Source organism: Amblyraja radiata, chromosome 22 (genome assembly GCF_010909765.2).
Source record: "Amblyraja radiata isolate CabotCenter1 chromosome 22, sAmbRad1.1.pri, whole genome shotgun sequence".
NCBI lineage: Eukaryota > Metazoa > Chordata > Chondrichthyes > Rajiformes > Rajidae > Amblyraja > Amblyraja radiata.
Genome location: NC_045977.1, coordinates 6,083,988 through 6,099,663, shown reverse-complemented (window position 1 = coordinate 6,099,663; position 15,676 = coordinate 6,083,988). Strand labels below are relative to the sequence as shown.

Here is a 15,676-nt window from a genome sequence, read left to right as displayed (position 1 = left end):
CACCCCCCATCAGTCTGAAGAAGGGTTTCGGCCCGAAACGTCGCCTATTTCCTTCGCTCCATAGATGCTGCTGCACCCGCTGAGTTTCTCCAGCAATTTTGTGTACCTTTTGTTTTTGATAAAGATCTCCATAGAGCAGTCTGGATAGTGTTAGAGTCGCCTGCTGCCACACATACAGTTCACAGTGGGACCATTCTGTGACACGCCTACGGTTGTTTTGAAGGGAATAGCATTTTTTCGTGGAAGATAGACACAAAAAACTGGAGTAACTCAGCGGAACATGCAGCATCCCTGGAGAGAAGGAATGGGTGACGTTTCGGGGCGAGACCCTATTTCAGACTCCAGAGATGCTGCCTGCCCCGCCGAGATACTCCAGCATGTATTGTCTATCTTCGGTGTAAACCAGCATCTGCTGTTCTTTCCTCCACAATAGTGAGGCATGACTCGATTAGCAAAGTGCACTTTGAGGCAAGGGGAATCCTGACAGAAAATTCAGGCATGAACCCTCAAAACTTCATAATACATTCTGTGCTACGTGGTTTGGGAACGAACCTTTGAAAGTAAATGTTTCAAGTCTGAAGAAGGGTCTCGACCCGAAACGTCGCATATTTTCTTCGCTGCATAGATGCTGCCTCACCCGCTGAGTTTCTCCAGCACTTTTGTCTACCTTTGAAAGTAAATAGTAGTTTCCCGTCGTGGACAGTTTTTAATGCACTTGGCAGCGACCTGGGGGTTATTTCGGGCGCGAACGTGATATGTTTGCTCTTCTCACGCTTCAACGACCACTTTGTGCTTGTCGGTGCGAATGAGCAGTGAGAGTCAGCTGTCTATTCCATTATGAAAATACAACATTAAAAACACACAAAGCAGCCCGTCAGCTTTTATACCTGAGACAGACACAAAAAGCTGGAGTAACTCCATGGCGCCACCTATACCTTCTCTCCATAGATACTACCTGACCCGCTGAGTTACTCCAGCTTTTTGTGTCTAATTTCGGTTTAAACCAGCATCTGCAGTCCCTTCCTGCAGCTTTGATACCTGACGTGCTTCTTTCGATTTGCATAGTGCAGTTATTCGCCACATCCCACTGCGCTGAGTTTCCATCTTACAGTTATATCCCCTATAACTGGTGTGACAACGCTAGCCAGATCCGGACTCTTCTGCCCAGATAAACCAGTAAATTCCTCATCTCCTGAAACAAAAGCACATAGACACTGAAGAAGGGTCTCGACCCGAAACGTCACCCATTCATTCATCCCCTCTCAGAGATGCTGCCTGCCCCGCTGAGTTACTCCAGCATTTTGTGTCCATCTTCAATGTAAACCAGCATCTGCAGTTCCTTCCTACACACAGATATTTAGATGTTCTTTCAAGCGTAGAGAGAATGAGTGAGATGAAGAATTAATGAACCCCCAATTTTAACTTTTAACACAACATTAATAGACAATAGACAATGGACAATAGGTGTAGGAGTAGGCAATTCGGCCCTTCGAGCCAGCACCGTCATTCAATGTGATCATGGCTGATCATCCCAATCAGGTTCCTGCCTTCTCCTCATATCCACTGACCGCTGTTTTTAAGAGCCCTATCTAGCCCTCTCTTGAAAGCATTCAGAGAACCTGCCTCCACCGCCCTCTGGGGCAGAGAATTCCACAGACTCACAACGCTCTGTGAGAAAAAGTGTTTCCTCGTCTCTTTTCTAAATGGCTTACATACCCCTTATTCTTAAACTGTGGATAATAATTGGATATGTTTGAGAAAATAAAGGTGGCGGGGAAGGTGTTATGGTAAAAAAAAAAATCTTCAGACCCCTTGTTGGGTTGGTACGCATTCCAGCGCTCCCTCTGCTCGAGTGCATTAGAGGTGAGCGTGTACAACTTGTAAAACGCCAATGAAGGCAGCCAGCCAGCCAGCGCCGCTGCTCCGCCCACATGTGACGTGCGGCCAGGTGCTGCACCCAGGTGAATGGGAGCTTGTGTTTGGCTGCGACCTTTCCCCCCATCGTTACCTGTGCGGGGAGGGCCGGTGGGCAGGTGCACGGCGCTGCTGCTGCTGCCGCTGCCGACATGGTCTTCCTGCAGGCCGGCTTGGGCCGCTGCGCCTGTGCCTTCTGGCTGGCGATCGCCTTCGACGCGGTGGGGCTGACGGTGCTGCTGATCGGGGTGTTCGTCAACGTCTTCTTCTACGACTTCCTGATCTACGCCGGCTCCATCGTCATCTTCCTCAGCCTGGTCTGGTGGATCTTCTGGTACACGGGCAACATCGAGGTGCCGCTCGACCAGCTGGAGGACGACGTGGGGCTCAAGAAGGAGGCCAAACTGAGCGGCTTCCTCAGAAGTTTCTCCAGGAGCTTCTCGCGAAGTTTCGGGAGCAAGTCGGGCAATAGGTTGGCCGTCAGCCGGACAATTGAAACCGCCAGCTCGATGAGCACAAGGACGAAGGCGAGTTTAAGCACTTTCCCTCCAGCGGACACTCCTCTGCAGACCCTCTCCGCTTCTCTCAGCACCGAGGTGAATTTCAGCGCGCTGGACAAAGCAAGCGGCGCAAGAAACATAACCATCTAGTCAGGTAACACCTGCGCATTTAACCACGTTCGCTAAATAAAGATTTTTATTTGGGGAGATATCTTTGCAAGGAGCTTTGGCCCCGAGGTTAATAATTAACCGTTCCTGTCATCGTTGGGACATCGATTAGTGAGAACCAGGAACTGTTTACAGAGCGGTGTACGACTGGCTGGGTGGGGACTTTGTCCAATTTCGCTTTACCAATGAACCCACGCTGCAGGCGGGCACGGCCCTAAAAGACTTTCGAGTCGTTGAAAGGTTTTAGAAAGAGATGTGTAGGAAGGAACTGCAGGTGCCCGTTTACACTGAAGATAGACACAAAATGCTGGAGTAACTCAGTGGGGCAGGCAGCATCTCTCGAGACCCTTCTTCAGACTGAGAGTCAGGAGAGAGGGACTCTAGAGATATCGAAGGGTAAGGTGTAGAAACGACTGATTAAATCAGAAGGTGATCAATGAAATGTTGGCTGAGGGGAAGGTGGCAACGAGGCATACAAAGAGAGATGGTTTGTTGTGAAATTTTCACACACTGGCGGCAGGTGAGGGGTTTGCCCCATCAGACTGACTTTCCCCTTTCTCTGAGTATCACCACCTTTGTTGGTGACATCATAATTGAGAGTGACTGCCTCTGGCCAGTGTGGCAGCCAGCAGCCGTCCCTTGCTGCCCTTGGACATCCATGTTATCCAATAAAAAATGCGAATTCGCCCTAAGGACGTGTCTCGCCTTCTGCTGCATGCATTCACACCTTTAGACAGCACATATTAGTAACACAAATGATATATTTTGCCAATGTAGATAGATACAAGGAACTACAGATGCTGGTTTACAAAAAAAACCCCATTCAGAGTGCTGGAGTAACTCAGCGGGTCAGGCAGCATCTCTGGAGAACATAGATGACGTTTAGGGTCGTTATATATTTTGCAGTTTATTTTACTTGTGAAGGATTTTAATACTGTACAGGCCATCAACCATATTCCATTTTGACTCAAATTAATTCAAATGTTTGCTTTAAATAGTAATACAAATTATGCATACAGTCTTAATATATTATAGGTTGTTCACTCAATATTGCTATAACACCGGTCATGAAATATGTGTAGCCTTGCAGATAAAATAAAAATAAGTTTAAATGTGGCAATGTTTTTGTGACAATTGTGGGATGGTTCGATGGTATTAAGTAAGTAAGTAAGTAAGTTTATTGGCCAAGTATTCACATACAGGAATTTGCCTTGGTGCTCTGCCCACAAGTAACAACATGACATAGTGACAGTTACGAATCTCAGAAAACTCTAAATATTAATAATAATAAAACATTAATGATAAAACACCATTGATCAAACATGTAAACCAACAAAATATGTCTACACATATGTTTGCACATACAATATTGTGTGCTGTCTCTGATCAAATATAATTGTTACACCAACATTGAAAGTGGAATTACAGGGGGGGGGGGGGGCACAATGAGTTTGAGTTTAGTTTATAGTCATGTGTACCGAGGTACAGTGAAAAGGTTTTGTTGTGTCTAACCAGTCAGTATAAAACAATACATGATTAAAATTGAGCCATTCACAGTGTACAGATACACGATAAAGGGAATAACATCACAATAATGATCACATTCTCTCATTGGGATGATTCGTTCAGTTAGTTGCGATCAATATTATCACCATCAGCACCATATATGTAGAAAGATTTGCAGGAAGGAACTGCAGATGGTGGGTTAAATCGAAGATGGACACAACATGCTGGAGTAACTCAGCGGACAGGCAGCATCTCTGGAGAGAAGGGATGGCTGACGTTTTGGGTCGAGACCCTTCTTTAGGTCTTACAATGAATTCGTAAGAGACGAGGAATAATTAAGGAAACAGTTATTCAAAGTGGAAAGTCTTGGAGTTATGCTCATGAGTCCAGTTTCTGTCTTACAACTAAAATTTGGTTGTCAATATTTTGCCTAAATGACAACTAGAAATCTCAGGAACAGTGTCATTATGAAAGCAGAAGTGATTCAAATAGAGACTTGAAGCTACTTTCTCAAAGGAGCCTCAGCAGGGTAATAAATGCTCAGTGGAGTAGATTTAAGCAGGGTGGCAAGGTAGATTTAAGCAGGGTGGCAAGGTAGATTTAAGCAGGGTGGCAAGGTAGATTTAAGCAGGGTGGCAAGGTAGATTTGAGCAGGGTGGCAAGGTAGATTTAAGCAGGGTGGCAAGGTAGATTTAAGCAGGGTGGCAAGGTAGATTTAAGCAGGGTGGCAGGGTAGATTTAAGCAGGGTGGCAGGATAAATTTAAGCAGGGTGGCAAGGTAGATTTAAGCAAGGTGGCAGGGTAGATTTAAGCAGGGTGGCAGTGATTTCTGAACTTCTAGCTCCTGACTGATTGTACATTCTCTGTCATCACCTCGCGCTAGATGTAACAGAAGTTGCTGACTTCCCTTCTCTTTATTGCATTGATGCATTGCTCCCCCAACTCGGAGATTTCTCTGTGGTAATAAACTCAATGGTGGGGTGCCACAGGTGATATAATGTGGGCTCTCTGTCAACACAAGGAACAGCTGCTGCCAATAGCCAGCAATAGGCCAGAGTTACTGGGTGGCTTGATGCAGTCCTGAACCCAATGTCTTTAGGCCATACAACTTGACTCACTTGGGCAATACACCAAGCCCTCACATGTAGTCATTGTACATTATTACCTTGGTGACTGAATTAGTTTAGTTTATTATAGTAGGCCCCCCTGACCATGGGTGATGCATCCTGGTCGGATGCAAGCCTGGGCGATGTCATATGGAGGACAGGCTGTTGCCCATGCAGCACGTCCCCCCTCTCCACGTCGCTGATCGATCCAAAGGAACAGCAGGGCCATTACAGTTTGGCACCAGCGCTGTCGCAGGAGCTGCCAGAGCGAGGTTGTAGACAACGACGAACTGCCTTAGGGGCTCCGACTCCGGATTTTCTTGAGGTTTACTCCAGGAGCCTTTTCCATGACTGGATAATGGCCACAAGGCAGTGGAGGTTTTAAATCAGAGTTTTCCCTCTCCTAGATGGACTGTCTTCCCAGGCTGCCGAGCCCCATCTGCCCGAGACTCGTGGGGGCGGGAGCGTCTACCTTCCCGTGCAGGTCTATAGCACCTGCCCACTGCCCAGTTTATTATTATTATAATATAAAAGTGTGCAACAATTGTAAGTACTGTAGATATTCTTCTGTGACACCAAGCAAAGAGTTGCCATGATCCAGTACCGTTGTGCAACAGTCTCCGAAATGTCTGACTTTATTCAAAAGGAGATATATAATTTCTTATTTTCTCACTTTAAGATTTGGTGTCCTGGCGATACTGGATCATTGATGTGGGGTCGGTCTGGTCCAGAACGATGTGCCAGTTCCCTTCACCGCCACTCTCTCACTGTTGATTTCAGAATGGCAGGCAGTAACTAGTGGGGTACCACAAGGCCCGGTGCTGGGACCGCAGCTATTTACAATATACATTAATGATTTAGATGAAGGGACTAAAAGTAACATTAGCAAATTTTCACATGACACAAAGCTGGGTGGCAGTGTAAACTAAGAGGAGGATGTTATGAGGATGCAGGGTGACTTGGACAGGATGGGTGAGTGGACAGCTGCATGGCAGATGCAGTTTAATGTGGATAAATGTGAGGTTATCCAATTTGGTGGCAAAACCAGGAAGGCAGATTATTATCGGAATGGTGTCAAGTTGGGAAAAGGGGAAGTACAATGAGACCCGGGGGTCCTTGTTCATCAGTCACTGAAATTACGTAAGCATGCAGGTACAGTAGGCAGTGAAGAAAGCGAATGGCATGTTGGCCTTCCTAACACGAGGAGTTGAGTATAGGAGCAAAGAGGTCCTTCTGCAGTTGTACAGGGCCTTAGTGAGACCACACCTGGAGTATTGTGTGCAGTTTTGGTCCCCTAATTTGAAGAAGGACATTCTTGCTATTGAGGGAGTGCAGCGTTGGTTCACAAGGTTAATTCTCGGGATGGCGGGACTGTCATATGTTGATAGAATGGAGCAGCTGGGCTTGTATACTCTGGAGTTTGGAAGGATGAGAGGGGTTCTTATTGAAACATATAATATTGTTAAAGGTTTGGACACGCTAGATGCAGGAAACACGTTCCTGATGTTGTGGTAGTCCAGAGTAAGAATAAGGGGTAAGCCATTTAGAACGGAGATGAGGAAAAACTTTTTCACACAGAGGATTGTGAATCTGGAATTCTCTGCCTCAGAAGGCAGTGGAGACCAATTCTCTGTGTGCTTTCAAGAGAGAGTTGGATAGAGCTCATAAAGATAGCGGAGTCAAGGTATATGGGGAAAAGACAGGAATGGGGTACTGAGTGTGGATGATCAGCCATGATCACAGTGAATGGCAGTGCTGGCTCGAAGGGTCGAATGGCCTACTCCTGCACCTATTGTCTATTGTCTATGCTGCTACTGTAGGAGGGCCTCTAGCAACTGCCTCCACCATACCAGGGATTAATGAGCATAAACTTAATAAATAGCTTTTTTTGCATCTGGTATTAAACTCTCTGTTCATTCATTGAAGGTGTTACAAAATGTTTCATATTTTAGTAAACTCCAATCCTTGACAACACAGTATCTCTTATGATATTAGATTGGAGCATATATCTAGATAATGGCTACAAAGATCCTCAAAGAAGCCAATGTCCAGTAAGTTCATAACAAGAGGATTTCAGTATAGGAGTAGAGAGGTTCTTCTGCAGTTGTATTGGGCTCTGGTAAGACCGCATCTGGAGTATTGAGTACATTTTGGTCTCCTAATCCGAGGAAGGACATCCTTATGATTGAGGCAGCGCAGTGTAGGTTCACAAGATTGATCCCTGGGATGGCGGGACTGTTGTATGAGGAAAGATTGAAAAGACTAGGCTTGTATTCACTGGAGTTTAGAAGGATGAGGGGGATTTTTATAGAAACATATAAAATTATAAAAGGACTGGACAAGCTAGATGCAGGAAAAATGTTCCCAATGTTGGGCGAGTCCAGAACCAGTGGCCGCAGTCTTAGAATAAAGGGGAGGCCATTTAAGACTGAAGTGAGAAAAAACGTTTTCACCCAGAGAGTTGTGAATTTGTGGAATTCCCTGCCACAGAGGGCAGTGGAGGCCAAATCACTGGATGGATTTAAGAGAGAGTTAGATAGAGCCCTAGGGGCTAGTGGAATCAAGGAGAAGGCAGGCACGGGTTTGTGATTGGGGACGATCATCCATGATCACAATGAATGGCGGTGTTGGCTCGAAGGGCTGAATGGCGTCCTCCTGCACCTATTTTCTATGTTTCTAAAATTGTCATCTAGTTGGCAATGTTAATAACTGAACTAATTTTATTCAGGAAAAGTATGGAAGGAGATAATATAGTGGAAATAAATATAATAAAGTGGGAAAAATGACTGTCAGAATATGCTAGCGTGGGAGACAATTCATATTACACTTTATTGTGTATCCTGTGAGGATGTACTTCAAACTGAAATTAATAAAACTTTGGAGGAAGTGCTGAAGGAACTCATTGGGCTAGGCAGCATCTCTGGGGGGAATGGACTGACAGACAGCTTACTTTTAATATCACACAATTTTATGTTTGTTGGTTCAAGTGAAATATAAATAATACAATAAATTATAGTCCAGTGAGCCTCACATCAGAAATAAACGGGGTTTGAGAGTAAGTATTCTGACAAATGATTGCTCCTAGCAGTTGTTATTCTCGTATTTCTGAGCTCAAGGAACACAATAGTTTCCAAGGCCATTATCACAACTGAGCTGGTCACGTCCAGGACAGATGTCTGTGCTTGTGGTCATAGTCAAAATCATGGCTGGATTTTTATCTAGATACCAAAATTGCTGTATCACAATGGACAACCTACTGAGATCAGCCCAGACGATTCAGCATCCTCAGAATCCTGTGGATTTTACCCTGTCTCTGAGTGATCTACAGTATAGTACTCAAGTAAACTCAACATTTAATTTTAACGACAAATTCAAATGATTCGTGATTTAAGGTGAATTAATCCATAAGGTGAAGTGGTTAAGACCCCAGGCCAGATGGGATATATCCCAGGTTTTGAGAGTGGCAAGAGAGTAGACTGCTGGAACCTTGAAGGAAATATGTGTGTGCTTTCCAGCTACAGGTGATGTCCCAGAAGACTGGACAGTAGGCAATGTTGATTGTTGTTTAATAAAGAAAATATGAATAATACAAGAAATTATAGGACAGTGAGCCTCACATCAGTGGCAGGGAAGCTATTGCAGAGGATTCCCAGGGATAAGATTGAATACATTTTGGAAGAAGGGCTAATTAGGAATTGTCAGTGTGGCTTTGTCTGGGTCAGGTCACTTTTGAGCAGATGACAAAGATGACTGATGAGAGCAGGTCACAGGATATTGTCACCATGGCATTTGACAAGGTTCCTCATGGTAGATTAATCCAGAAGATCAAGATGCATGGTGACTTGGTGATTTGGATTCAGAACTGAATTATCCATAGAAGACAGAGGGTTGTGATGGAATCTGGTTGGAGTCTGTGACCAGTGGTATTCTGCAGAGATCAGTGCTGGGAATCTTGGTTGTTTGTGATATGTATGAATTACTTTGTCGAAAATGTAAATGGGTTGGTTAGTAAGCTAGCGTAAAACATAGAAATTGGTGGAGTTGCAGACATTGAAGAAGGCTGTCAAAGGATACAGCTGGAAATTCTCCCAATTTTGTTAGTCCTTGCTATCTCCTCCCCTTCCTCAGTCCCCCTGCTGTCTCCTCCCATCCCCCAGCCTTCGGGCTCCTCCTCCTTTTTCCTTTCTTGTCCCCGCCCCCCCCCACCCCCGATCAGTCTGAAGAAGGGTTTCGGCCCGAAACGTTGCCTATTTCCTTCGCTCCATAGATGCTGCTGCACCCGCTAAGTTTCTCCAGCTTTTTTTGTCTACCTTCCAGCTGGATATAGATATGGGTGCAGAAATGGCCATTAGAGTTTTATAGGTTCTAGAAAGATGATATTTATATTCATTCATGGGATGTGAATGTGTCTGGCAACCTATTATTGCCCATCCTTTAGGGGGGGGGGGGGTTCCATGAACATTCTATTTTCAATGCAAAACACAAGGCTGAAGTCCCTCCAAGTGCTGAAGTTCATGTAGTGAGAACATTTCCACTATGTTGTTGGGGAATTTAGCATAGATGAATCAGCGGTAGTATATTTACAAATTAGGCAGGGGTTTGACTTGGAGGAGAACTTTGAGATGGTGACTTTATGTATCTGCAGCTCGCGACCTTGGGAGGAGCTGTTGAAGATAGTTTAGTGGAATAATGTAATGCCTTTGGAGATTTCATACGCTGACACCGCGCATAGTGACCCAGGGTTTGGTTTTTAAGTATCTTGTGTACTCAGCCATTTACTGATCACGTGCAGTGAATCAGATTGGCTGGAGATTGTTCTGTGATAGTGAGCACCTCATGATGGGACCAAAAATGGATGATGAACTTGACACCACGCGAAAGTGGCACCACAGGTAGATAGGGTGGTCAAAACGGCACATTGACCTTCATCATTCAGAGTGCTGAGTATAGAGTTTGGAGAATGCTGCAGTCATATAAGACGTTGGTGAGGCCACATTTAGAGTATTGTGTTTGGTTCTGGGCACCATGTTATAGGAAAGATGTTGCCAAGCTGGAACGGGAGCAGAGAAGATTTACAAGGACATTGCCAGGACTACAGGGCCTGATCTACAGGGAGATGCTGAGCAGCCTAGGACTCTTTTCCTTGGACCGCAGGAGGGTGAGGGGTGATTTTATAGAGGTGTCAAAATCATGAGAGGAATACATCAGGTAGACACACAGTCTCCTGCCCAGAGTAGGGGAATCAAGAACAAAAGGACATAGGTTTAAGGTGAGGGAGGGAAAGACTTAATAGGAACTCAAGGGGTAACTTTTTCACACAAAGGTTACATAGAACATAGAAACATAGAAAATAGGTGCAGGAGTAGGCCATTCGGCCCTTCGAGGTTGGTGGGTGTATGGAACAAGCTGTTGGAGGAGGTAGTTAAGGCAGGTACTATCATAGCATTTAAGAAACATTTAGACAGGTACAGGGTTAGGACAGGTTTAGAGGGATATGGGCCTGGTGGGACTAGTTTAGCTGGGACATGTTGGACGGTGGCAATTTGGGCCGAAGGGCCTGTTTCCTCACTGTATGACCCTATGGCACGGAATGAGGTTGGCTGCATAGACTTCAGCTTTGTCTTTCGTACCCACTTACTGCGCTTAGCCTACATTGAAAATAGGCATATTCATAGAATATAATGTCCTTAGTGTGATCTCTTCCCTGTGGCACAATGTTACTGCTGTTTAGTATTTATAGTACGGTATCATCACCAGTTTGGCATTTATTCTGATGCAGTTCTTCTCATGCCTTCTCCTTAATGACTGGTTTAATGATTATGATGGAGGGTGAAATATGTTGAGCCCCGAGGTTACAGAAAATAATGGAATCTAATTTAGCTGTTGCCGACAGCCTTTGGAACCTCAGATGTCCAGCATTGAGTTGGTAAATCTGTTCTAAATCCCTTGTACATTGTGGCCTCACACAATGTGATTCAGTTTGTCCATGCCATGGTATCTGCCCCCCCAATGGTGGTGGCCAGTGCTCAAAATAATATCATGGACAAGCTGTCTGAAATTAGATTGCTTATGAGAAGAACAAATAGTTTCTTTCCCCCATTTGCTGTTTCACCTACCACATACTGCACATTTGGTGATCCCTTCAATACTCGGCTAGCTCAGTCAGTCATGATGCTTTGAAACCACTAATGGTGACGATAATGCTAATGGTATGTTGTTACTCTTGATGTATTTCTTTGTTACAAGAATCTGTAAAACCAGGATAATTGATTCCGATTTATATATTTACAGAATCCATTACGAGCATCAAACGGAATACTGCACAAGTCTGAATGGCGACAATCAAATAACATCGATTTGCTATTGTTATAGTTCTTTAAGAAGAAGAATTTCACTGTTCTGCCAATGTACACTATATTTCCTGCCATTGTTGCTATTTGTATTCTAGAGAATGAAACCTATTGAACAATGAACGTTTTTAATCATTGATCATTTCACTGGTCTGAATTGACTGTTTTAATTGCTGCTTTAATAATTAATGTACATGTATTTATTGGTTCACTTTGGTGAATTAGAATTTAGAATTAATTTTGTAATTATAATAAACGTTCTTGTAGATATGCTATTACAAATGATCAAAATTTCTAATATGCCATTCAATAAAATTTGATGCAGGGAAATGAAGGAAGCTTCTTACCAAAAGATGTGCAAGAACTCTCCCTTTCAGTGTCAAATGCCATCAGGCATCAGCTCAAGGAGACCCCCCCATCCCTCATACACCCCACACACTCCCCCCACCCTTCTCACACCCCACCCCTCTTTTGGACCCCACCCCACTCCTCCCCCACACCCCTCTCACTCGCCCCACCTCACTCCTCCCCCACACCCCTCTCACCCCCTCACCCCACCCTTCTCACACCCCGCACACCACCCCTCCCACAACACCCCTCTCACCACCCCTCCCATACCACCCCTCCCACACCCCGCACACCACCCCTCCCACACCACCACCTCTCCCACACCCCGCACACCACCCCTCCCACAACACCCCTCTCACTCCCCCCACCTCACTCCTCCCCCACACCCCTCACCCCCCACCTCACCCCCCACCTCACCCCCTCCCATACCATCCCTCTCCTACACCCCACCCACACCCCGCACACCACCCCTCCCACACCACCCCTCTCCCACCCCGCACACCACCCCTCTCACCCCCTCACCCCACCCCTCTCCCACACCCCGCACACCACCCCTCTCACCCCCGCCCCCACCTCTCACACACCCCGCCACCACCGCTCCCCACACCCCGCACAACCCCCTCCCACAACACCCCTCTCCCACACCCCGCACACCACCCCTCTCCCACACCCCGCACACCACCCCTCCCACAACACCCCTCTCCCACACCCCGCACACCACCCCTCCCACAACACCCCTCCCACACCCCGCACACCACCCCTCCCACAACACCCCTCTCACCATCACATTCTAACAGCGGGGGTGTCATCAATGTGGTCGAGCAACCATCCATATTAAAGATTTCCCACAAGCAGCAGATCAAGAAGCTAAAATCACATTAAGTTTAGTTTTTGCTTGGTGTGCCAAGAAATAAAGATCGAAACACAGACTTGTGATTTAGATAAAACCACTAAAAATAATTCAAATTGTTCAGAAATATGTTTAATTTATTTTTCAAATGACCTTATGTTTTGAAAGTTATTTTCAATCTGCATAGATAAATTTAGCTGGATAGGACCAGAGTGTTTACTTATCATTAGATTTTTGGTGTGCTTAGAATTAAGATTACTTTTTGAATTCATGAAATCTACATCTGTTCAAGTGATTTATTTTTGACTAGACAAAAATACTGAAGCACCAATCGCATCTTTGAGATTTCTGCAATAAACTATTCACGTGTAAATCTCAAATCTGCTGGGACTTTAATGTAGTATTGCTGTTGAATGGAAATACTTTGCCTTTATTGCTACCTCAAAACCCAGGCTATCAAGATTTAAACTGGTCAGAGTTTTCATCTTGTTGCAGATCATAACTATTAATTTATATGTATCTATAAATGTTCTAATGGGAAATTCATGCTTCCATAATTACTGCATTGTCAATGTAAATGAAATGAAGAGACTACCAAATTAATTAAAATGTCGCATCTTTAGATTACACTGCTTTGCTATCATTAATTAAATGTAAAATATTTATCATAATCACAGCTTTCCTTTCATTGAGGTTGGCCTACCAGTGAGAAAAAATATAATTGCAGTCCTGAAATTGGATTTCTAGTGGCTGAATTGAGCCCTTTTGTGAATTTTTTAACATTATTGTTAACTCTTCTTGCTTTCTGCAATTAAATTTTAAACAAAATAACTTTTCAGTAGCTGACAGCAGATTTTTAGTTTATTGTTTCTCCATGAATGAAAAATGCTTAGTCACACGAGTATGATCATAGTTTGTTTTTATGTGAGCTACTAATAACCATGTAAATCAACCACATTTTCTCTTAAATTCCGACAACCCCAGTGCTATTTTCATTGCATTAAACATTAAGCAATGGTTGCCCCGCCAACAGTCTCTGTCCCTTCTTTTGTTGTTGTTTTATAGTTTGTGTTAAATGTATGTTTTAGAGTTCTTTAGCTTGTTTTATGCGGGGGGGGGGTGAGTTGGGGGTTGGATTTTTAATCTGTTACCTCGACGGAGACCCAATTTTGTCTCCAGCAAAGGCCTAACATCGAGGAGCTGGAGGCCTTTGCTGGAGACCGACTTCAGGAGCTCCAACCGTGGGAGCTTGCGGGACTTACAATCGTGGAGCTCGTGATTCCTTTGCCAGGGATCGACATCTGAGCTCCAACTGCAGCAGCCTGCGGACTTTAACATCGTGGAGCTCGCGGCCTCTGATGGGAGACCGACTTCAGGAGCTCCAAGCCGCAGGAGCTTCGACCGCCCCGACTGCGGATGGTTCGACTACCCCGCCTGCGGGAGAATAAAGTGGAAGAAGATTGGGCTTTATTGCCTTCCATCACAGCGAGGAACGTGGGAATCCGCTGTGGTGGATGTTTATGTTAACTTTTGTGTAGTTGTGTGTCTTGTTGCTTTTTTTAGTATGGCTGTATGGTAATTCGCATATCACTGTACCTAATTGGTACACGTGACAATAAACCTTTGAACATCCAGGCATGATATCAAAACTGCTAATAACAATGTGCTATTTGAAAGTTAAGATATGATTGAGTTGATAGCATAGAAACTGGCTCATTTGCCCAACGTGACCTTCAAGTGCTCTAGAGCTCAAGTTCTCATTTAAACACTTAACTGTTTAAGAGTATTTTCCAGCACCTCTTCGGTAATGTGTTCAAGATTCCCACCTCAAAACCAACTTATATCTTCTATTGCTCATCCTACACCCATCCCTTAAGTTTTAGACAGCTCTGAAATGGAGAAAGGTTTTCTACTCTCTACTACATGTCTCATAGTTTTGCAAACATCTATCCGGCCACCCTCAGCTTCCTGTACTTCAAGGAAAACAATTCCAACCTGTCTAGTCTCTCCTGATAACTGAAATGCTCCATCCCAAGCAACATCCTGGTGAAATTCCTGCACTCTCTCCAGTGTAATCACATTCTCCCTATTGTGGAAAAAAACTGCACACTATACTCTTATCTGTGGCCTAGCTAAAAGGTTTTATACAGAAAGCCCTCGTTATAATGGACCAGGGGGGGGAAGGGGGAATGGTGTCCGTTATTGACGATTGTACATTCTTGTAAACCTCCTCTAGACCCTCTCCAGAGTCAGCACATCCTTCTTCAGCACATCAGTCTGAAGAAGGGTTTTGGCCCGAAACGTTGCCTATTTCCTTCGCTCCATAGATGCCGCAGAGTTTCTCCAGCATTTTTGTGTAGCCAGCACATCCTTCCTTAGATACAATGCCCAAAGTTGCTCACAATATTCCAAATGCGACCTTACCAGCGCCTTATAGTATCAACAACATAACCGAGTCATTGTAGAAATAATAGACACAAACAACTGCAGATTCTGGTTAATACACAAAGGGCAGAAAGTGCTGGAGTAACTCAGCAGGTCAGGCAGCATCTCTGGCAAACATGGACGGTGACGTTTTGGGTTGAGATCCTTGTCAGATTTTCGGTCTGGAATTTGGTCAGGAATCCAGGTGAGTTGACGGCGCCGGCCTGCAGGTGGCCAGAGAAGAGGTGAGGATGAGCAGGGTCATTGGTCGCGGCCTGCAGGCGGCTGGAGTGCAGGTAAGGGGCAGTGGTGGTGGCAGAGGGAACAGCCTGGAAGTGACTGAGGAAGCTGTGTGGACGACGGTGGTTGCAGTAGGTCCCGGTTGAAAGTGGCCAGGGAAGTGATGTAGACCAGAGGCAATGCTGCCTGGGGGGGTGAAGGTTGGCAGGTCTGTCCACTGTAACCAAAGCCCACAAACACTCATTATAGGCTAACTTACTCGTTCCTGTG

The 15,676-nt window shown here is 45.0% G+C and overlaps 1 protein-coding gene across 1 annotated transcript; it reads left to right on the top strand.

Moving 5' to 3' along the window:
* Positions 1–1,992: 1,992 nt before the first annotated feature.
* Positions 1,993–12,001, top strand: LOC116985525 (transmembrane protein 238). The gene is made up of 2 exons (XM_033040299.1): positions 1,993–2,568; positions 11,486–12,001. Exon 1 carries the CDS (start codon positions 2,067–2,069, stop codon positions 2,562–2,564), a length of 498 nt encoding a protein of 165 aa, XP_032896190.1. The 5' UTR covers positions 1,993–2,066; the 3' UTR covers positions 2,565–2,568; positions 11,486–12,001.
* Positions 12,002–15,676: the final 3,675 nt, after the last annotated feature.